Here is a 23340-nt window from a genome sequence, read left to right on the forward strand (position 1 = left end):
TGCCAACACTGAGCTCAACCTGCATCCTGGAGAGGCTTAGGTCTGCACGGTCCCCTGCAAGCCCCTTCAACCCACCACCCCACACTTCAAGGGACACATCTGGAAGGTCTCAGGCAGCCAGAATTTATTGAGGAAAATTCAGTACCAAGGAAGGAACTGATCTCTCCGTACTAAAATTAATATGACTGTAATCAAAGATTAGATTTTTTTTCTATCTCATTAGTACCTTGTTTGTGGCTCACAAACTCAGCAGGAAGGCTTGACATTCCCAAATAACTATTATTTGTTTGCAGTGGTAAAACCTTTGAGTGATGCTCACTGAAAGCAGTGGTAAAACCTTTGAGTTGATGCTTCACCACATGTCCCATCATGTCTCATCTGTGCTCCTTTCCATGTCAAAAGCAGCAGTGCCCCCCAACAGCCCCTTCATGGGAGGCACATAAGGACAGGGCTCTCAGCAATCCCAGTTTCCCTGGTCCCACGAGGAGCTGTTGGAGGGGTGACACAGCAGACATGGTCCCAGCTGGCCTCCAAGTTTCACAAAAACCCCATTTCTGAGCTTTGAGAAGAGCATGGAGAGAATGACCTGAATGTGCCAGTGCTTCTCATGGCGTGAGGAGGGCCAGGCTTTGTTCCACAGGCTGTATGGTCCCTGAGCACCCACAAGGAAAGAGGGGATATTCACATAGAACTATCTTGCATCCAGGGATTGCCATGCAGGAAATGCTGCAGCCAAGGGCAGTGTGGGACTGGAAGGGCGAGTGTCAGCACCTCCACCCTTGCCGTGCCACATGCCAGTTCCTGCCTGGCATGGAGGAACCTGGCCAGGCTCTCCTGCACGTGTGATCTGTGAGGAAGAGCCACCAACTGTGCAACCCATTATCTCTAACTCAGCATTTTGATTCAAACTATTGGTTGTCCATTTGTTAATGCTCTAGTGGTGTCTCCCAGTACCATTCACCCTCATTAAATGTGATTTTCTAGTTACAAGCAGCAGGGATGAGGGCTGGGCACTGGGACAGCTCAGGGGTTCTGATCAGTGGGGTCACACTTCAGCATGACTTTGACCCCCTCGCCCCTCTTGGTGGTCTCAAAGGCTTCCAGAGCCTTCTCCAGGGGAAAACGGTGCGTAACCAAGGGCTTGACGTTGATCCGCTTGGATGCGAGAAGAGCGATGGCCACAGGCCACCTGCAAGGGAAGCAGAGAGCAGGGGGTGAGAGCAGCCACTAGTCTGGAGTCCAGGAAAAGAGCACGGAGCAGCTTGGATCATCACAGTTACTTCCTTGGCCCAGGGAAGGTTTTGCCTGCAAAGAATTTTCTGGTGTCTGGTATGGGAGATGAAACAAGCCAACCACAGACAGTTGAGAGCAATTGAAATCACAGAAGTGAAAATCACAGGAAACTACTACTTTGGAAGGCCTCAATGAAAACCAAACCTGCCATGCTCCGCTCTCCTCTTGCCCAGCCTCTTGCCTGCACACTGTCCATGGTGCAGCTCAAACTCATGGTCTCAGTGCAAGGAAAAAAAAGGAAAAGCCTCAGCCAGCTTCCAGCCTCTTCTCTGGCACACAGTCCCTCCTAGGGATTGCACTGCCACTCTGTTTAGAATCATAGAAACGCTGAGATTGGAAAAGGCCTCCAAGATCATCAAGTCCAACCATGAATGGGACAAATTAGAACAACAGGGACACAAAGGGATGCAGCAGCTAATCTAGTTCCCAAACTGCCTACTTAATAACACTTCTCATTTTAAGAAGGAGCGTGACGACATCCCATAAATCCTTCCTGGAGAGCTACAGATTGAGAAAAGAGACTTTCTCCATCATCAAAAAAGTAGAGCTCTGAAGAATTTTATCTTGGAGACAGATCAGCCCCCCCTGCACGAGACTCACGTGTTGCAGTAGCGGAATATCCCACGGATATCCACTTCCCTCACGGCAGCATTCACGATGGGCACCGTCACCATCTCAGGCCCCAGCCCCACCAGAACCAAGGTCCCACCAGAACGAGTGGCCTGGAGAGCAAACACACAAATAGGTTACATTTTGCAGAACACAGTTGCAGGGTCTGTCAAAAATAAAGCCACCTTTGTGGCTGCAATGGACTGCCTGGGGCACAGCAGAGAAGCCAGGGAAAGGCAGGATGCTGTCAGGAGTCTGTAAGAGTGAAACATGTGGTAATCAAAGTGAAAAACGTAATCCTTTGAAAATCTCTGAAGGATTTTATAGGAATCCAAAATTCCTATTCTGAAAACCCCATTCTGAAAAATGGCTGGCATTTAGGACTACACAAGGTACTTTGGGATTTCAGTGCGAGAGACTTAAAACTAAGAGCCTGATGCTCTACTGCAATTTCTCCTTTTGCAGTTTGTCCCATTCCCTTCCTGTCTTTTCACTGTGAAACTCCACATTAACCTTCCCCTCATCGTCCTGTTAGGATGTTCATGGCAGCAAAACATCCCTTTCTTAATTGCTTCTTTCATTCCTTCTGGAATTAATGTTCTTGATTACTCTTCTTATTTGGACATAACTTCAATGGAAGCTGCTGTCCTACTCCCTGGGTTTGGGGATCTTACTGGAGACTCCTTGGTAAGTGGTTAAGCACCCGAGCATCAAATCAATAATCCCCACGCTGATGTTAACACTTTAATTGTCTCTCTCATTTTATTGTCTAAGGAGCAGCTTCTCTCCCCAAACCAAGCCCACTTAAATTAAGCACTGTGGGAGTGAAATAGCTCATTCACTGAACCATCCCAGAAAAAAACCAGATCAACACCATCACTGGTCTGCCTTTGGAACAAGTGGTACTCACATAAATTCCAGCCTGGATACAGGCTTGCACTCCTGTGCACTCCACAGTTATCTCAGGCATGCAGCCAAGCACACTTTCCACTTTGGAGGCCACCTCCTGCGGGGTCTCGTTCTTCACCTGAATGGTGAAATCTGCCCCCACCTCCTTGGCTTTTTGCAGGCGAGAAGCAGATAGGTCTGTGGAAAGAAAACCAAGCCAAGAATTGGAGTATTAGGTGAAAGAGGGGGAAGAACCTGAACCTGGCATCTGCTCACTACATGTGTGCACAGGACAGTGTACAACCAGAAGAGGTGAGGATTCACCCCTTCTTGGCAGGCAGAGAATGATCATAAAATCCTGGAATAGTTTGGGTTGGAAGGGATTTCAAAGCTCCACTCCACTTTGAAGTTCCATTCCCTGCCATGGGCGGTTTCTCTTTGGTACTGCCAGAACACTGAGAGTGCATCAAGACAATAGACATGGCTATGGACAGCACCAAGAAATCTTTCCAACAGGAGACAACAGGCTCAGAAGATCATTGATGTGGCCATTTCACTTCTAACAGTACCCTATGAGAACAGACCATGAGCTCTCCAAGGGCTTCCTCAAGGAACCCTCAGCAGGTGCCTTCAGCTGAGCAAACCGCAGAATGCATTAGTGGTAAACACTCAGTGTGTCTGCCCTGCCACAGACCTGTCCTGCTCTTTACCCTCCTTGTAGCAGCTCTGGAGGCTGCTGAGCATCTCTCAGACAGTTACTGTCACAGATGAATAAGCAGGCAAACCCATAAAGAAAAAAGGGAGTGGATCTGGTAAGAAGGTGGACCTGAGACACCCAATTATCATGGAGCAATAAAGCTGGTGATGATAAACATCTGTGAGGGCATGTCTGAACTCCTGTACTCTGTTCTGAGGGATCTTGATAGGGCTGTAAGTATCACCTGAAGATCCACAGGGGGTTTGGACCAAGGTTGTGGTCCTGCTGGGGCATCCCACATCCTTTGGAGGAAAGCCATCTATTCCTCTCCAGGCACCACTGGTAACTAGGACACCTCTGGAGATAAGGACGTGGACAGCTGAGGAGAAGAGTGGGATTTCCCCAGAAGGAATCACCTCTTTTCCTTCCACTAAAGCAATGGTCTACAGGGGTCTGCATGCTGGCACTGGAAAAGATGTAACAGCCAAGATTTCCTAGACCCAAAATTGAGGACTGGTCTCCTCCCGGAGGTCCTGGGCATGAGGACTCAGAAAATGATGCCTGTGGTAGGGGCACACACAGCAACGAGGAAAACACCCCTTCAGAGAAGTCAGAGATGGGGTGGGGTGAAAACATCAAGGGAAAGAGGAGGAGAATAAGGCCAGTTCTCCAACATGAGCCACTCTGACTCAGCTGCAGCCCTGGGAGTGAGCCAGAGGCTCTACCCTGCCCATCCCATTGCAAAAATGATGGCACTCACTGGCAGGGCAGGGGATGGACAGGCACTGACTGGCAGGCCAGATGATGGACATGCCCCCACAGGCAGCTGCAAGGCTCGGGATGCCAAGTGTGGGCACAACTACCAAGCTGAGCACCCAGGAGAGCTGTGGAGGGCGTTTCAAGAAGGGGTAACAAAGGGTAATAAAATGCAGACAAAAGAGGAAAAGCCAAGGCTGAAAAGAAAGGGCAGCATCACCCTGGAAGCCCCAACATGGGCTCGTTCCTGTGGCTGCAGGAGTCACCTCTGTCCCTCCCAAGCTCTGAGCATCGGGCTCCAGGCCGTGTGTGGGGTCATGCTTGACCCCAGCTGAGCTGCACTCAGACACCTCCCATGCACCAATTGCATGGCCAGGAGCTTCTTGAGGCACTTCAAGTGCTATGAAACACTTTTTCCCAGCATGGCTGGTGTCTCCCAAATCTCAGTGTATGGCAAGGAGACCACAGGGGTTCAACAGTCCTCTCAAATAACAACAAAACTCCCTGTCAAGTTTGATCTCACAGCACCAGTTCACAGCAGACACAGATTCTGGATTCTACCATTTTTAACATCTCCTGAGTCACTGATCTATTTTAAATTATAAATATATATTTAAAATATTATATATATATAATAGATAAATATATAAATTATTAGAGACATTCTAGTCTATATTTTACATATTTTATACTTTCTCTCTAGCAGAAATAATCCACAGGCAGTGTCCTAGAATAACAAGGCAGCCAGTGCATTTCAAAGTGGCCACAAAATCACTCCCAGGCAGCAAAAAAAATTCCACATCTTCCCTGTAGCTGGCCTCTGGTTTGCTGACCTGCTCGGGAAGGAAGCCCTGGCTCTAAGCAGCACATGGAATGCAGCAGCAACACTGTCAGCCCTGGCTAGGGCTGCAATCACATCCCAGTACACCTGAATCACCAGGAAGCACTTAGTGAAGCAGACAGATCTGCAGGTCACTGCATTGTTCAGAGCTCCAGACACTTGTGAGTCTTGGGAAGGATCAAGCCCTGTGCACTTTAAACCCACACAGCCCTTGGGAAACTGGTCAATTAAACAATTAATGGCTGGCATCTTGCCTCTAGTCAGAAGTTTGTTTTCACTTCCCAGCTCCTGGAGCTAATTAAAGTTTGGTTTGCTTCCAGTGAAGTTATCAAATTACCCTTAAGCTTCTTATGATGGTTTATGAGCCAACTTAACAAGCAAATAAATACTCTTGATTATTCTCAGATTTTCTTTGCTCATCTTCTTTCTCAAAGGAGTTGAGCTCTGTACAGTTACTCACCTGCCCTGACCTTGAATTCCAGGGTTTCTGGAGGCATCAACACCCAGAACTTCAGTTCAGATAGAACAAGGAGAATCATTTCCCTTAAGTAGGAATTATTAAGTGCACCTTCAGTAACAGAGCAATGCAAGACAGCCCAACATGAACACCTAAACTGCCCCTCCACTTACTGGGGAGGAAGGCTGACCTTTTACAGGCATGTGTGTGAGGAGAAAAGCAGCTTTGCAGAGCAACAGCAAGGCAGAAGAACAGGAGAAGGTTGCCCATAAATATCAATCACACCCACTCAGGAGTGGAGTGGAGAAAGACACAGAGTAGATGAGGACCCATGAAACAAATTGATCTTCTCACCCAACTGGAGTCCATTAAATATAGCAAACACCCCAGGCAAGCCAAAGACAGAAGTAGGAGGTGAGTTCTCACCAAAAAAGCTTTTCTAAATATTTCTATATCTGTGAGAAACTTGTCAAAACAAACACAAATTTTTAAAGCCATAAGTCCTGCACAGACAAAGCTCCTCACAGACACATGATAAAAACACAGGGCAATGAATTCAGATAATCTGGCAGCAAAGTACAAGAGGGCCTCTGTGGGCAGACAGGCGCCTCATAGGTGTTTGGCTCCTAAAGCCAAAACAAAAAGCAGTTCCCTGAGACAGGCAGCAAAATCTCCAGCAGCACAAGCCAAACTAAACCCATTCCTCAGCTCATGTCATGTTCAAATATTTGACTTGGGACAGCGCTTTCATGGTTTGAGCACCTCAGCCAAACCCCTCTCATGTGGAAGAGACATCCACGAGTCAGAATCAGCACCTAGGCTAGCACAGAAAGATAAGAAAGGGTAATTCCATGTATCCAAGCTTGCTGATCCTACAAACCAAGCACCAGGCACCTCCTGTGGCACATGACAGCCAGCTCAGCTTGCCAAGGTCCCCATCAGGAGCAGCTCCTGATACTAGGGGGAAGACACACCCGTTCCTGGAGCAGGAATGAGGGGCAGGCTGAGCCAGCTGCCTCAGCCCCACCAACCCCCACTCACCAAGCCTTCCCCACCCAGGGAATTGGACACCCCCAGCCCCTGCACCAGCCCAGTTGGGCACAAGGTTCCTCGTGCATGATTCAGGAGGCAGAGCTGTTCTTCCTGCTACAGCAAACATCATCCTCAAATGACAACACTTCTCAAAATCTGAGGTGTGGACTGACCACATCCATCAAGCACACATACCTGCAGGGTGAGGCCAGCACAGCTAAAAATGCCCTGGACTCAACAGCAAAGGGATTAAGGGAGGAGAAGGCCTTGTGTTTTCTGTTTTGACCTGAGCTAATACTGAAGGATGTTTCTGTGAAGGCAAGAGGGTGGGACCTGAATTTTATCTCTTGACCCAAAGTGGGTCAAGTAACACAGTAATGGAAAGATCAAAAATACACCTGGCTCAAAGAATGGGAGGTAAAAGCCTTCTGAAAGGTCAAGATCCTTTAGGGCATTGACATAAAAACTGCAGCAGTCTGTGCTCAATGTCCAGTGGCACCTCTCACTGCTCCTCCTGGCCATCACCACTCAGAAAGGCTGAAGACTCATAGTGGGAGGTGGAAGTACCATTTCCAGACCCTCTTCAACCCCCAGGTAGAAATTTCAACCAGAGAACATCCCGAGGTTACTCCAGCTCTCCATCCTTCTGGGCAAGCTACAGAGAGAGAGGGCCTGAACCTCAGAGGAGAGCTAGGAGGAGCTGGGCTAGGTTAGCATGGCAAAAAAAGGGGAGGATGGAATGGCTGTCTCAACAACCTGAAGGGCAGCTGCAAATGTGATGAAGACTCATTTCAGTCCTTCCATAAAGGGGGAATCTCCATAAATGACAGTTTGTGAGTGGACCCTAGAAAAAGCTTCCTCATTAAGAGACGCAAACCTGGAGAAGGTACCTCCAGATAGGAGACAGATGAGATCTCCTTCCTCAGAGGTTTTCCTGACACAGCGGGACAAAGACATTCCTGCAAGCAGCAGCTCCACTAGAAACATCCAGGATACAGTTATGCAAGGAACACCCATTTCTGAAATGCAGAAACCCTGAAAAGGCCATTTCAGTCATTATGGATAACCAATGAAAAATGAAACCCTCAGCAGGAGCAGACAGAAGAGCAGAGAAAGAAAAGTGGAGAAGCACAGTGTGGCTGCACACAGAAAAGAGAGGGCAAACGCTGTCTGAGCTATCATCCAGCACTACCAGAGGTAAAAATAACCTGCTAAGATTAAACCTGCCTGGAAGGCTGGCCAGGTACTGGAACAGGCTGTCCAGGGAAGTGGTAGAATCACCATCCCTGGAACTGCCCAAAAACCTTGTGGATGAGGCACTTATATGGACATGGTTGGGCTGGGCAGCGCTGGATCAATGATTGGACTCGATGATCTAGGTGTTTTTTTCCAACCTTAATGATTTTGTGATTCTGTAGGGTGAGAAACAGGCACACTCTGAAAGGGCTAAAAGGACTTACCTGTAACTACAACGACTGCTGCACCCATCATCTTAGCAACAATCACATTAACGAGGCCGATTGGTCCTGGGTACAAAGGGGAGAAAGAGAACATGTACCACTGCCAGACAGCATCAGCCCCACCTCTGCAGCCCCTTTGGTTCCCCTCATCCCTCATCTCTTCCAGCAGAGCCCAGAAGCAGAGCCTGAGCCTGCCCATCCCCTCCCAGCAGGCAGGGAAGCCAAGGACTGACTATGAGCACTGTACCAGAGCCAGACACGAAGACTTTGCTTCCCAGAGTGACTCCTGCTCTTTTGCAGGCATGGATTCCCACCGAGAGGGGCTCGATAAGGGCTCCTTCCTCAAAGGTGACATTATCTGGAAGCCTGCAAGAATGGGACACAAGGAACAGTCACCAATATAGTTCATGAGGGTGCCAGGGAAAGCCATGACACTCAAAAACCAAACATGGGTCTAAAACACAGTGGCAAAACACACTCCCACCTGTGGTCAGAGAAATGTGCTGGAATACACTTCAAGAGATTCTATTGCTTCTTTCCCTCCTCTGAAGCAGCATCAAGTGCACCCGAGGCATTTTTCAGCGAGGTTTGCCCCAGAACCACACCCAGGGACCCACAAACTTCCCCACATCAACTCTCCAGTGCTTGGTGAGTCAACAAAGATTCCTTTGCCACTCGTTCCCTTTAGAATAAACCCCCCAGTTGCATATGTACCACCCCGAAGCTGCCCTATGGCTCACCCACCAGTGAGCTCCCAGAGCCCTCACCAGGGCTGAATAAACTTTTAGAAAACATCCTGCTGCCAAAGGTGAGGCCACCAGGAAAGGCAGCCAGATCCAGGTCTGCCTTCCTGGTAACAACCAGGATCACCTTTCCTGATACACCAAATGTTTTAGTGGTCCCAGTATGCATCCTCCCAGCAGTCAGGGACAAGGTGTGCAGTGGATGTCAAACACCTCTAGGACAAAACCAGCCCCGTAACACAGCCAACATAAGTGACAGAAAAAAAGCAGAGGGAGTGAAACCCTTCTGACCTGCTGAAAGAAAACAATCTCAGCCCCAAAACACTGCCCACCAGCAAACCACCAGTGTGGGTTCTCACACTGCTCTGGAATCTGTGCCTGCCAGGAGGGTCTGCAGGGACAGTGACAGCACTGGGAAGCTGAAGAAATGGAAATGATGGCTGTGGGAAGACAGCTGTAAGATATCTCCATATCTATTACTTTCAAGAGGCTTTAAAGGTCTGACTCCAAGAGTTCCATTGTCACAGAGTCTGGCATCATGTTTGCTACTGCTGGGTTGGGGCACTGCCCTGTCAATGGGGAGGCCAGCTTCACAGCATGATCCCACCTCCATCAAGTTACTCAGAGCACCCAACACAGAGTCAGTCCACCGGCAGGACACACAATACCTGCCCAAATGTGTGAAAGCTCACTGAGCTCAGCCATCGTCTGTTCTTAGCAAATCTGTGCTGGCAGAGTGACTGCGTGCCAGGGAATCTGCTCTACATGAGCCAGCCACAGCACTGCTGATCTGAAACTGGGAGCACGAGGTCCAGGCTTTGCAGCCCAAAGCTACCAAAAAAAAACCCAAACAAACAAACAAACAAACAAAAAGCCTGGAAGAAACCAGCTAAAAACCACCCACTTCCTCTCAAGCAAAAACTTGTGACATTGTCAGAAAATGTTATTCTAATACACAGGAAATCAATGACAGTGGGTCTGGACAGTGAGATGCTAATCCCATCCAGACCAGCACCTCATCCTGACAGCAGCTGCTTGGTATCTGCTTTGAAAGCTTCCTGCCTGAGGACTCTCAGGAGAAGAGCACTCAAGTGCATCCTTCCGACTGACACGATCCTGAATGCTTTCTGTGCAGACACCAAGGATCAATCCCAAGAATGTTCCTGCTCATGGAAGTACCAGATGCATACACACTCAAAAAGAACAAGCTCCACAGGTAGTGCAACCTCAGGGGGACACTACTTGGGCTATTTTTAACTCTTTGCTAAAGGCACTTAAGTGGGTATAATAAGTATTTTCAGGTCTTTGGAGTATTTGAGGCCCCAGCACAGGTTGACCAGAGAAATTGTGGCTGCCTCATGTTCACTCATCCCTGGAAGTGTTCAAGGTCAGGCTGAATGGGGCTTGGAGCAACCTGGTTTAGTGGAAGGTGTCCCTGCCTATAGTAGGGGTGGAATGGGAAGAGCTTTAAGGTGCCTTCCAAACCGAACCCTTTTGGGATTCTATGATTTGCCAGAGTGTTTAAACACAGGTTTGCTTCTAAGCAAATGTGCCAGTGCTGCCACAATTAATAACATATTCAAGTTTGCTGAACTGGACATGAAAACAGATATGTTGTAATGCTGGTAGCTTCGTGGAGACACTCTGAGACACACGAAAAAACAGCTCAGCAGGGCTACTGCTTTCTGCTCCTGCTCTGCTCGAAGTGGGATGATTTTGTTTCAAACGACAAAGTGAGGTGTCAGCAGTCACCCTGGTGTTTCCTGAAAAGCAGCAGGAAAACTCAGCTCAAAGAACCAGACAAAGACCTTCAGGCACCAGCCTAGGAAGGCAAGGATATGAAAAGAGACAGGAGAGAAACCAAGAACAGGGAGCAAATGGGAAAAGGAAAATAATTAAAGGGTAAAGCAGTAGTGACATCTCCGGAGACATGCAAGAAATGTTTATGTCTGGCACCTGAGGGGATAAACTGTCTGCTTGACAAACCCTTTGCAAAGTGGCTGCCATCCAAGCTTAGGCATGTTATTTATGGATCAGAAAGCAATAAAACCTGTTGGGATCACATAAAGAGTGTTCCAAAGGGCCAAGAGGTGATTGCTGCAGCTAATCTCCCCCCAGGGAGTGTATATTTCTCTGTGGAGGGAGCAGGGACTGACTTGTAGCAGTAGCTTGCGCTGTGCTTGTAGTAGCGGCACAGGTTGCCGTCGTCGGGCGGTGTCGCGCAGAAGAAGATGGTCGGGGACAGGTTGTAGCGCCCAGATTTGCAGAATTCATCCATTTCCCTTGGGACACCCGGCTCGATGGCCACACGGTCACCTGCCAGGATGGAAGCAGATGGAGTGGGTCAGGGACAGGGTGGCACACAAGCAGGAGTAGCACCAAAAACCACAGAAATACTGGCACCATCCAGGCAGGAGGGACATGAGGAAGGTCTTGCTGCACACACCAGGCTGGTTCCCAATGCTCCCTTCACAGCAGCCTCATCACCAAGATCTTCCCAGGTACTTGGAAAGAGATGGTGTTTCAGAGGCACAGGAACAGACAGAAGCTCAGCCCCACACACATACACCTTCCTCCAGCTGCCTTGCAGCCAGCCTCAGCAGATGAAGGGGCAGCCTCCACGCAATCACACTGTGACCAGATATTTTGCTCAATCTGTAGAAGAGGAAATACTGAGGATAGAGCAGGTGAGCTTGGCTAGGCACCACGCTGCCAGCTGGAAAGGGCTGTTCCTTAGGAATCATAGATCATGGAAGAATTTGTGTTGGAAGGGACCTTAAAGCTCAGCTTGTTCCACTCCCTGTCATGGGCAGGGACACCTTCCACTATCCCAGGTTGCTCCAAGCCCTGACCAACCCAGCCTCGAACACTTTCAGGGATGGGGCAGCCACAGCTTCTCTAGGCAACCTGTGCCAGGGCCTCCCCACCCTCATGGGGAAGGAAGCTTAAGGAGCAGAACACCCAGGAGCCTGGCAGGATTTATCTGGGAACAGAGCCAGCTTGGTGCTACAACAGAGCAGCCCAGGGTGCTGAAAGGACACATGCTGCAGGACAAAGAGCTATTATTTGCAGTCACAAAGCAGGATGGACCAGAGAAAACAGTGTGAGCATAGTACAACTTACAAGTACACAAGGGACACAAAGCCTCACATTTATTTGGCAGAGGAATCAGAGCCAAACCTCTGAGAACAGCTCTCCACCAACAGGCTTTCAGGCAGACACAGGGATAAGCAGGATGGACGTAACGAGCCATCTAGGCCACTGCAACCCCTCTGAGCCAGCCAACAACAGGTGTCTGACAGGACAGAGGCAGGACAGGCACATACTGAATACTCTGCCAGCCTCACTTGACACACAGCTGTGAAGCCTCCCAAGTCACAGGTGGATTGTTCGTATTTAGTAACACTCAACAACTTCTCCTTCCACCATGTAAACTACAAGGTCTGCTACATCTCAGGTGAAAGCTGCACCTCACTGTGCCTTGCTCTGGTGCTGGAGCAACCAGAGAACAGGCAACCTGTTCTGCCAGCCTTCCATGAGTCCTCACATCTCTGAGGTGTCTCTCTAGCTCTCACCTCGAGCTCCTAACTTGGACATTTGTCAGAGATGCTGCTCCCCAAGTTGTTATCTCCTTGTCCTCTCTGAACCTTTCTCCCTTGTTTTACATCCTTTTGGAAAGGAGGAGACCAGAACTGCACGCAGAGTTCCAGATGTGCACTCACTTCCTCTGAGTCTCTGTCCCCTCCCCAACAGTAATTTGCATTTTCAATGCCGTGGAGCCAATGCTGCCATGCACAGTGTCAGAGCCAAAGGTCTCACCCCTCAGCAGTGATGGTCAGCACAGCATTTTAGATATGAAGCTGCTTTTGTTTGTTCTGTCGTGGATATCACTTTGTGTTGCCTGCGTTGAATCCCACTTGCATGTCCCTGGCACCTCTCAGGTCTCTGTAAATCTTGCTGGCTCTCCCCCACACACTCTCCACCTTGCCTAAGTTGCTGTCATCAGCAAACTTTACAAAATTCCCTGCTCAGTCCATTTTCTAGGATATTCATGAGCACGGTGAGCTATGGAGGTCCCACCACAGGGCCTGGAGCAGTGGCTCCAGTGACCTCTGCACTGCAGGAGGCTGTTTGCTCCTTCAAGAGCGCACGCAGAGAAGAAACACTCACAGCAGGTTGCTGGCAAGAGCTACAGATGTGGTTTCTGAAGCTTTATCAAGCTTCCTTAAAAGGCACTGTGTACCAATATACACTGCTCTGCATTAAAATACAGCCAGGCCAGCCCAATATATCCCAGGATAAAGCTACCTAAGGAATATCACATACCAGTGGCCAAGATGGGTGACTAACAGCAGCACAGTGACACTTCTTGAAGGAGGTCACAATGTGAGTGCAGAACTTCAGATAAAATTACATGACAGAAAAAAACACAGCCTGTTATCGACACATTCTCGGAACTGATTAGGAGGAAAACAAACAAATGGGTTTGGTTCCAGATACCTGGTTTCAGATGAGTCACCCCAGAGCCCACTTTTACAACAGTCCCGGAAGCTTCGTGTCCCAACACCATGGGATCCTTGACAACAAAATCCCCGATTCGACCGTGCTGCCAGTAGTGAACGTCAGAGCCACAGATCCCAACGGAATGCATGCGCAGGAGGACCTCTGCCAGAAAAGGAGGGAAAGTTCCTTGTAGTAAAACCAACCCTCTAAGGCACTGGGAGAGCAGCATGTGGGCTCCAGAGCAAAGGCCGAGCCAGTATTGACACATCCAAATTTACTGGCATTCAATCAATACACCAGAACTGTGCGTGCACACGTTACAAGAGTGGCACGTTCGTGAGGCACCTGCTGAAACACAAAACTATGCAATGATTCATAAAGCAAGAGGGCTCAAAATAGGGGAAGACAAAAGCTGATGTCAATAAAAATATGGTCAACAAAGTAATGCAATTTAAGAGGGACGTTGTTATTGCTGGAGCAGGAATAAAATAGCAAGTCCATTTAATTTTCCCTTCTCCCAAAGCTATGATTTCAGCCCCAGAGAGTTAGTGAATCGAATTTCTATCAGCCCATATGCCCATTCTATTAATGTTTAGTCCTGCATAAGATCATCTGGAATGTCCCAAGAGCTGTTTACTGTGACATACACGAACTGATGGAACAGGAAGCACAAAAAGCCAGATAAAGGGGTTTATCTGTGACTGCTCCAGCTCTTCTTTTCAGCTGGAAAAGCAGCTTTATCTGTTTCAGCCACACAATCGTTTTTTGGATCATTTTACACTTCCTCAAAAATATTTTATATTATCAAGGAGCAACAAAAGAGAATGAGAAAACAAAGAGAGAAGTAAAGGAAGCAGCCAGAATCAGTCATCTATAGACCTACCATTAGGACCTGGTTCTGGGATTGGACGGTTTTCCTACGGACAAAAGGAAAAATAAAAGCATTTAGCTGCTTGTTCATATCCCTGGGAATACCTGTGGAAACATAGCTCTGGTTAGCTCAGGTAAATCCATAAGCAGACAAGGTTTTTGGTTCTGTCTGCTCCACAAGACATGGCTGTGCCACATGGAGCCTGCTCCTAAGCTCCCCTCATTTTCCATGCTCAGTGGATAACACAGGTAGCTGTAGGAGTAAGCACACTGCCAGCTTGTAAATCCACTCTCCAATCCACTCTCCATTTTGCAGTAAATTCCCTTTCCCAGCCCAGAAAAGAGACACATACTAAATTTCCCTGCACTGGAGCAGTCCCAGATTTCAGCTGAATCCTTCATCCGTCCCACTGGCTGACAAAAAAAATCACCTTTTGTAACCAGGAAGATTCTGCACTGCAGGTTCTATAAAGCCTTAATATTGCAGGGCTTATATCATTATTTTAAATAATACAAAACTTTTTTTACTACATAATGATAGAATAACAGAATCACAGAATGGTTTGGGTTGGAAAGGACCTTAAAGCTCATCTCATTCTACCCCCTGCCACGGGCAGGGACACCTTCCACCAGGTTGCTCCAAGCAACATCCTTGAACACTTCCCAGGATGGGGCAGCCACAGCTTCTCTGAGCAACCTGTGCCAGGCCTCACCAACCTGTGCCAGTAATAGATAATTTACATACAATAATTATACAAAATATAGACAAAATGATTTATACCTATTAATGCATACATTCACGTTCTCTTGTCATTGCCATGGGACCTCTTTATGGGATGAATGACAAGACCAGAGTTAGAAAAGTGCCCCATATTACCCTTCCACCCAAAAGGTCTGCAGGGCTTTTGCCTTCACCGAGCTCCCTCAGCTGCCTCAAAAGCCAAAGGAACGATTTACTGGGTTTTACAACACCAGGACAATACAATACCCACCCTGAGGACTATGTCTCGAAGAAAAGCCCCCCAGAGTAGTGCCAACAGTAAACCCTTAAAAATTCATTTGCTGCTCAGACTTTGAGGAGCACTGTTCTGCATTTCAGCTGTTTAAATCCCAACGTATTCCTCAACTCCTGTTTTGTACTTCAGCATTCTAAACATCATGGAAAGACCAACTCTGGAAACATGTTCTCCTATGACTAAACTGACTGAAATTTTCCATGTTCAGAGCTGTATCTGCAGTTTTTCTGTGTGGGGGGGTTTGTTTTGTTACACTGAGAACACAGCCCAGAGCATTATTTCTAAAAGAGGTCAATCTAGATGTAACCTCTTTTACAGAAATGCAATAAGCACAGGATGTGGTGACACACTAGAGGTAAAGACCACCTCAGACTGAGCAGAAAGTCCACAGTGAGAGATAAAGCCAACTTCTAGCTGAAAATATGTGTGTGAAAAAAAACCTAAAACCACTATTTTTTTTTTCCCCTGGCAATAACAACTGCGCCCAGAAAACCTAGACACCTTGGTGGGAAGTGAATTCTCCAGCCTGATTTCCTGGAGAAAATAGGAGTGACCGAAGTGGAGAGCACCAAGGACACAAATTCTGCTCGTTGTCTGCTGTTCACTGAGAAGTTCAGAAAACGGTGACTGGTAAAGTAAACACAGCAAATATTTTCTGTGTAAGGAGACATGGAAAGAGAAGCCATGGTACAAGTATAAAACCAACAAATCCTCAATGGGCAGCAAAGAGGAACCTGTGCAACTACCTAAGGACAAGCAAACACATTTTCACCCAGCACAGGGATCACAGCAACTCTGCCCACGGGAAACATGTCCAAAACCCAAGAAAGGCGTGGGAATTACAGGAAGATGGCGTCACCCAGTTTTGGGTATCAATAACAGATAACAAGTTCGGAGTTCACTGCTGAGACTACTCCTACCACCAGTGGGTCAATACAGTGAGCACCATCCACATGGTGGGAAGAAACTTCAGGGAAGCCCAGGAGGATCACACAAGGTGCTGCCAGTGAGGCAGGAGGGCACTGGTGACCAGCTGTAAGGTCTCCAGCAGTACAAATATCCAAGGAAAACTCACACACATCTGGGTGTAAGCCAGTTTAGAGACCAGCCACACAGACGTGATGGGGTGTCCACCTTCACAAGACTCAGACACCTTTCTCAAATCACAGGGGTTTGGAAATGCAATCTTGAGCTAGAGGAACCACCTCAGTCCTCAACCTATCTTGGTTTCTTTTGGTAGTCAGGCTACATGGGACTGTAGGGAAAGCACAATAGTATCAAAGGTGCCTGGGAGCCGCCTCGGAGCCACCAGGAGCCACCTACATGGCACTGCTCAGGCTTTGGCACGTGTGGCTTCAGCTGGGCGGGACTGGTAAAGAATCAACCACTTCCCTGGTAATCATCCCCTAAACAAGGCATGTGTCCAAAGTCTGTGTGTTCCCAAGAGCCCTCCTGCCAGGACTCTGCGTACAGAAAGCTGCCTGCCAATGTCTGCCCGTGGAAATCTTCCTTCCCCCCTTTGGCACTCACCAAACTGGAAAACACGGCACTCCAGCAGCGCCATAGTGATTCAGCGCCCAGAAAGAGCCGAGCATTGGCAGCCAGAGAAGCAGAACGAGCTTAAAGTACTAAAATTGTAGAAAATAAAAGCTCCCCCCCCAACTGGGAGGGTCCTCCAGCACCTGCTCCCCCTAAACCCTGTGTCCTGCTGCTCACCTGGGCTCTGAGAGCCCGAAGAAGCAACAACCACCCTCCACCTGCTCCCTGGGAGGGCCCAGCTCAGCCAGGAGAATGGCTAATGGAGGGGGGGGGAGTTTTTTGGGATTTTGGGTTTCAGGGATAAAAGGTTCCCCACCCAGAGTTGGCAAAGATCTCAAGATTATCCCCTCCTGTGTCCCCGAAGCACAGCCTGCAGCTGAAACCTTTCCAAGATCGGAAAACCAGAAAATACACACGACAGGACACGCGAGGTTGCCAGAACCAGCTAAAAATAAATCATGCTTCTGATACTGTTGCATCCTTCTAGCAGAAGGACTGAGCGTGCTTCTAGCACGCTTGAATGAGAGTATCTATGAATTTATTTCTCTTGCAAAAATGTAGCACCTCCCAGGCACACGAGGGCTGGTGCGGTTTTTTTTATTATTTTTTTTTTCCCTGTCCGGGTCATTCCCCGTAACGCTGTGAAGAGCCCGAAGCGGCCGCGGGCCTCCCCACGGAGGGGATGGCAGGGAGGGCCCAGCCATGGGACACCCCCGGATTTGGGTCCCCGCGCCCCCAGGCCACCCCCCGCCGTGGCCGCCGGCGGCTGGGGCCGGTCCAGGCTCTCCCGGAGCCGGGAGGAACCGGGGCTGCCGTGCGGACACGCCGGGTGCCCCGGGCCCGCGGGGGCCGCTCCCGCCCCGCCGCCCCCGCCCGGCCCCGGCTGCTCGCGGCCGTACCAGGCGCAGGTCCCCGGCTCGGTGAACCACCACGGCCACGTTCTGCCCCGGCACCGCCATGGCTCGGCTCGGCGCGGCCCCGGGTCCAAGGATCGCTGCTGGGGGGGCCGCCCGTGCTCCGGCCCCCGCCCGCCCGCGGGCCCGGCACCGCCCCCCGGCCCCGAGCGGGCACGGCGGCCCCGGGCACCGCTCCAGCCCCGACCCCGGCGCCGGGCACCGCTCCAGCCCCGACCGGGCACGGCGGCCCCGGGCACCGCTCCAGCCCCGACCCCGGCGCCGGGCACCGCTCCAGCCCCGACCGGGCACGGCGGCCCCGGGCACCGCTCCAGCTGCAGCTGCAGCTCCAGACCCAGCTCCGACTCCAGGCCTCAGCCCCAGCTGCAGCCTCAGCCCCGACCCTAGCACCAGCCCCAGCCCCCATTCCAGGCCTCAGCCCCAGCTCCAGCTCCGGGCCCAGGTCAGCCGGCTCCAGCCCCAGCCCCAGCTCCAATTCCAGGACTCAGCCCCAGCTCCAGCCCCAGCCCCAGCCCCGATTCCAGGCCTCAGCCCCAGCTCCAGCCCCAGCCCCAGCTCCAGTTCCAGGCCTCAGCCCCAGCTGCAGCCACAGCTCCAGGCTCTAACCCCAGCACCAGCCCCAGCTCCGATTCCAGGCCTCAGCCCCAGCCCCAGCTCCGAGCCCAGGTCACCCAGCCCCAGCCCCAGCCCCGATTCCAGGCCTCAGCCCCAGCCCCAGCTCTGATTCCAGGCCCCAGCCCCAGCCCCAGCCCCAGCTCCGATTCCAGGCCTCAGCCCCAGCCCCAGCTCCAGCTCCGATTCCAGGCCTCAGCCCCAGCCCCAGCCCCAGCCCCCATTCCAGGCCTCAGCCCCAGCTCCAGCCCCAGCCCCAGCTCTGATTCCAGGCCTCAGCCCCAGCTGCAGCCCCAGCTCCAGGCTCTAACCCCAGCACCAGCTCCAGCCCCAGCCCCAGCTCCAGTGCCTGCTCCATCCCTGGCTCCCAGGCCAGTTCCAGCCTCACCCCAGGCCCCAGCTCCAACTCCAATTCCAGCCCCAGCCCCATCTCCAGGCCTGACCCCAATTCCAGCCCAAACCACTGTTTCCAGGCCCAATCCAGCCTCAGCGCCAGCTCCAGGCCATGCTGGTGACAGCACTGCACCCTGCACTTTGACTAAAATTCAATAAAATGTGACCTGTGGGCTTGCCCTGGACATGACACAAATGGAATGTGGTTATCACAGCTGCAGAAATAGCTTATTGGGGAAAAAAATGGAGACTTCAGGGATCCTGGGTTTTGGGGAAAAGAGGTTTTCTGCTCAAATGAAATTGACAAACACCTCGAATAGATTATCCCCTCCAGTGTCATTGAATCATGGAATATCCTGGGTTTAAGGTACCACAAGGACCATTGAGTCCAAGTTCTGTCCCTGGACGCACATCCCAACAATCCCGCCCTGTGCCTGAGAGCATTGTCCAAACTTTCCCTGAGCTCTGGCAGCCTTGGGGCTGTGACCATTCCCTGGGGAGCCTGTTCATTGCCCCACCACCCTCTGAGGAAGAACTCCTTCCTCATATCAAACCCCTACCCTGACACAGCTCCAGCTGTTCCTGCCATAGGTCACCAGAGGGAAGAGCATTCTAAGAACATTCTGTAGCTGGAAGCTTTCCAAGCTTGACTTCCTTAGAAACATAGAAAATATACAGGATTTATCATGTAAAATTGCCAGAACCAGCTAAAAATGGCCTATGTTTCTAATGTTATTTTGTCCCCCTCTTTGCATGAACAGATATATTTATGAATTTAGTTTCCCTAGAAATGTTTCACCTCCCAGGCACATGAAGTCTGATCCTTTCCCCCCCCCCCCCCCCCCCCCCCCCCATGACCTATTTCAGGGTCATTCCTTGGAATATTTATTGGAGTCAGAGTCAACATCCTTGCGGTGGTTACTCTGAGGGTAGGGGAGCTTCATGGGAAGCTGTGACAAAACACCTTACTCAGTGTTTACACACCAATATAATTCCTGACACCTCCATGGAAGAAGGAATATTTGCATTTTACTGAAAGGTTGGCAACAGCTGTTTCTTCCTGGATGTGCTTGTTTTCTCAAGGCACCTGCTCGTGCCTTTCCTTTTTGGGGTGTGTTTGCCTCCAGACTTTCCTTGCCACTGAAATTATCTGTGTGGGATTCACCGTGAAACCCTGCAGCTCTACCAGCACAGCACAGCCTGATGCCTGGGCTCCCTAAATCTGAAAAAATGCTGGAGGCATGGACTGGGAGCTTCACTGGGAGCTCAGGGCTCTTGCTATGATACACTCCTTTGGGTTCTCACGTCAGCTCCTTGCCAGCCTTTGTGCAAAAAGTGACTTTTTGTTGGGGTGGGGAAGCTCGTTCCTTCAGCTCCTCTGCTCCTCCCTGCCATGGCTGTCGGCACTTTGCCCTCAGTTTTCTTCCTTTCTCTTCCCCACTTCCTTTCTGAATCAGACTCACTTCACACTTCCATGTTTTCTCTGCCAGAATTTGCTGCCTGTGCCTGCTGGGCCTGCTCTTCCTTCAGGACCACAAGGACTTCACCAGCCACTACAAATCCTCCAAGATCCTCCTTTAAAAGATGTTTTGAAGACCTTGCAATGGCCAATTTCTCTTTGTTTGCCTTCAGCATTGCCTGACGAGCCCTTTTGACTGCCACCCAAAGACAAAACACCTTTAGGACTTAGTCCTAATTAATTTCTCTTTCACCTCTGTGTGTGGGTGTCCGGCTTTCACTGGCGAGGCAGTTCGCATTCCTCCAGGCACACAAGAGCAGTGCTGTGGGATTATGTCATAGCCACGGTGTGATCTCTCACAACAATCCTTATTACCAGAGCCATTTCACTTCTCATTAACTAACCAAATGTTTGCCCATTTATTCTATGATCAGGAGCGTTGTGGTCTTGCTGGGTAAGGATGTGGGTGCTTTGTTGACATGAAAATAACTCAGTTCACTGGCAGCAGTCAAGCTCAGTGTGTATTTTCCTTGTGTGCAAATTATGAAACACCTCAGAACTAACTTGGTGAGGAGAGGAGGGGCATGACCTCAGGGAGATGCATCCCCATGTCTTGGAGGATGAACTCCCCAAAGTAAAGAGCAGCGTTGCAGGTCTTTACACACCCACCGGTCCCCACGGAGTGGGAGGACTGTGCTTGGAACCCAGGGCTCCCTGCAATGGTCCCTCAGCATTCCCACAGCTGGGGCAGCCTCGGGATGATGCTGTGTGGAGGGGCCAAATAGCTGCTGTAAGTTCACATGTCAGGGTAAGCCTCTGCTGGCCCGAAGTGCAAGCAAAGGGCTGAATTCTCTGCAGCCGGGGCTCAGTCTCTCCATCTGCATGAACGCTCCGTCTCCATGCACAGGTCAAGCACAGCTCACATTGGAGGCAGATGCTCCTATTCTCCTTCCCTTAGTTACCTTATAAAGGAATCTGGTGTTTGCCTAGGAGGTGTTGTCACCCCCAGCAGGATCCCCCTGGAGCTTCTTCCACATCCAAACACCACAATTCTATTTCTGACCAACCACATCAAAGTGTTTTCTCCAGAACCGCCGCAGAAAATTCTAAGGTGCCTGTCCAAGATCTACCATCACCTTTGACACAGTTGGAAAAATAAGTCAATTAGTTATTTCAGTAACTGTGATAACTGAACCTCAGCTGCACAGCCACCATCCTGTGACAGTCTTATCTTCCCTCCGAAACAAAAGGACCTTGAGCGGCTGGGCTGTGTAAGGTAGTGACCTACCACCCAACCTAGATTAGAATGAGGTTCAGTAATCCTATGGAATGGCTCCAAGTGGGACAATTAGATTCTGAAATAATAATTAAAAAATCCAATGGGAGAAGAAGGCCCTGAAAGCCATTGTGGCTGCTGGTTGTAAGATTTTGCATTATTGTTCTATTCTGGACCAAGATTTTCATCCACCTCCTCATGTACGTGCCACTGCTCCCTCCACCTCTTCAATAAATGCCATGACTCCATCAGCTGGGTATTTACTAAACATGGAACTGTTTGCGTACGCAGATTTGTGATTTCCATGGAAGTCATCCTCAGCCCTGACTTCCTTGTCCACCCTTGCTCTCAGCTCTGCCTGCTGAAAAGATATGACACCACATATCCCATCAATTACTGTTCAACAGAACTGTCCCCAGGGAAACACCTCTCAAGAAATCATTTGACATATCCTTATGAGTCCCTTATTTAGGGACTGAGTGCCAGATTTTTAAGTTCCCCCTTCCTAGGAGAGGTGGCTGTTCCCTGCAAGACAACCACCCTGTCCCCAAGCCTGAGGTGGGACAGGAGCACAGTGGCTGCACTGTGTGTTTGGCCCCAGAATTCCAGAGCTCACCATCAAACTCTTCTGCAAATGAGCTTTGTCTGAATGGCAGTGGTGGATCTGGCACAGGTGTTGGTAGTTGACACCGGGGCAATGTGTCCACCTAATTTTTTGTGTGTGCTTTCCTGGTAAATCCCGTAGCTGTGTGAGTCATGCTAGAGACTGGCAGGCTATGCCAGGGCAGGGTGCAGGCTGCAAGAGTCACCCAGGAGTTTGGTGGAGTTCAGGGTCAGGGTCATAACCCACAGAATCTCTGCTTTGCTTTGTGACTAACTCCTGCTCTGTGTGCCCACTAATAGCCCTTCTCTCTTCTCCCAGGTATCTGTGCTTTTAAAACTGCTTTACAATCAGCAAGATCTTGGTAACCTATTTTGAAGCCTCCCATGCTGCTTCCTTCCTTGCTCTGGCATTGCCACCCCAAGAGCAGACAAATCCCACCCTTCCATGTCCATGCACCAGCATCGTTCTCTCAGTGGTGCTGCTGTGCCCCACCTGCCTGCTCTGATCCCCCTTCTCTTTGAAGTACAATTTTACTGATGCTACAGACACTTTTCCTTCAAGAGGCTGCCAGAATTCCTCTGGCAGCTTCATCTCCAGCCTCCCTGAGAGCCAAGCACTGTCCCAGTTCCCCAGGCTCACGGGCTGCACGTTGTGGATTATCACCAGGAACATTTGGACAACGCTCTCAGATGCATGGGAGGATTCTTGGGTTGTCCTGTGCAGGGCAAGGAGTTGGACTGAATCCCTTCTAACTCAGGATATTCTATGATTTCATGATTCAATTATCTACTTGTTGGTTCAAATCAGCAGAACAAGGCGTTCAGCCCAAGGTTTGCTCCTAAAGGCCTCAGTCCCATAAGCACCAGTGCTAGTGTAAAGCCTGTATTTGCTCTTCCCTAGAGGAATATTTTCAAAATTATCTAAACCAGCTGACCCGTTTACCCCACGAAGAGTTTACACATCTTTTAATAGTCACCAGAAATATCACTGTAGCAGATCCTAGAAAAGGAATTAAAGAGTTGGATGCAAGTGACAGAGAGAAGAGATACATAAATCACTCCAAAATCCATGGAGTGGGAGGTAAGGAATGTGTACCCAGGAGCACTCTCTGGACATGAGCCTTTGTGTCCCTCTAGCCCCAGAACTTCCACTGAACAGGTTGGGTTTGCCCATGTTTACCCAAAGGCTCTGCTTTGAGGAGCAGTGGGATTTCTGTGGGCAAGTCAGGGCACCTCAAGGCACATCCCTCTAAGTACAGAGCAAAGACTGTTGAATGCTTTCCTGACAGCAGCTGGCATTTCTGAGGAGTGTCAGTCCTTGAGATCTGCTCCTGCGCACGACTCGGGCCCCACAGGGTTTGCTAGGCTGACATGGAGCT

The 23340-nt window shown here is 49.9% G+C and overlaps 1 protein-coding gene across 1 annotated transcript; it reads right to left on the reverse strand.

Annotated features, from left to right (window-relative positions):
• Positions 1 to 107: 107 nt before the first annotated feature.
• Positions 108 to 17816, reverse strand: SORD (sorbitol dehydrogenase). Its single transcript, XM_038147283.1, has 9 exons — positions 17604 to 17816; positions 14163 to 14196; positions 13277 to 13441; positions 10933 to 11092; positions 8281 to 8399; positions 8034 to 8099; positions 2813 to 2988; positions 1894 to 2015; positions 108 to 1189 (listed from the first exon to the last, which is right to left on the reverse strand). Exons 1-9 carry the CDS (start codon positions 17661 to 17663, stop codon positions 1024 to 1026), a joined length of 1068 nt encoding a protein of 355 aa, XP_038003211.1. The 5' UTR covers positions 17664 to 17816; the 3' UTR covers positions 108 to 1023.
• Positions 17817 to 23340: the final 5524 nt, after the last annotated feature.

This window comes from Motacilla alba, chromosome 10, assembly GCF_015832195.1.
Source record: "Motacilla alba alba isolate MOTALB_02 chromosome 10, Motacilla_alba_V1.0_pri, whole genome shotgun sequence".
NCBI classification, from domain to species: domain Eukaryota; kingdom Metazoa; phylum Chordata; class Aves; order Passeriformes; family Motacillidae; genus Motacilla; species Motacilla alba.

Excerpts from the sequence above, each read along its gene's own strand:
- SORD (XM_038147283.1), bottom strand. The coding sequence starts at position 17,663 with ATGGCGGTGCCGGGGCAGAACGTGGCCGTGGTGGTTCACCGAGCCGGG. Across the intron at positions 8,400-10,932 it reads AGCGCAAGCTACTGCTACAA|GCTTCCAGATAATGTCACCT; the intron begins GTCAGTCCCTGC and ends CCATTCTTGCAG. Across the intron at positions 2,016-2,812 it reads GTATCCAGGCTGGAATTTAT|GCCACTCGTTCTGGTGGGAC; the intron begins GTGAGTACCACT and ends TTTGCTCTCCAG.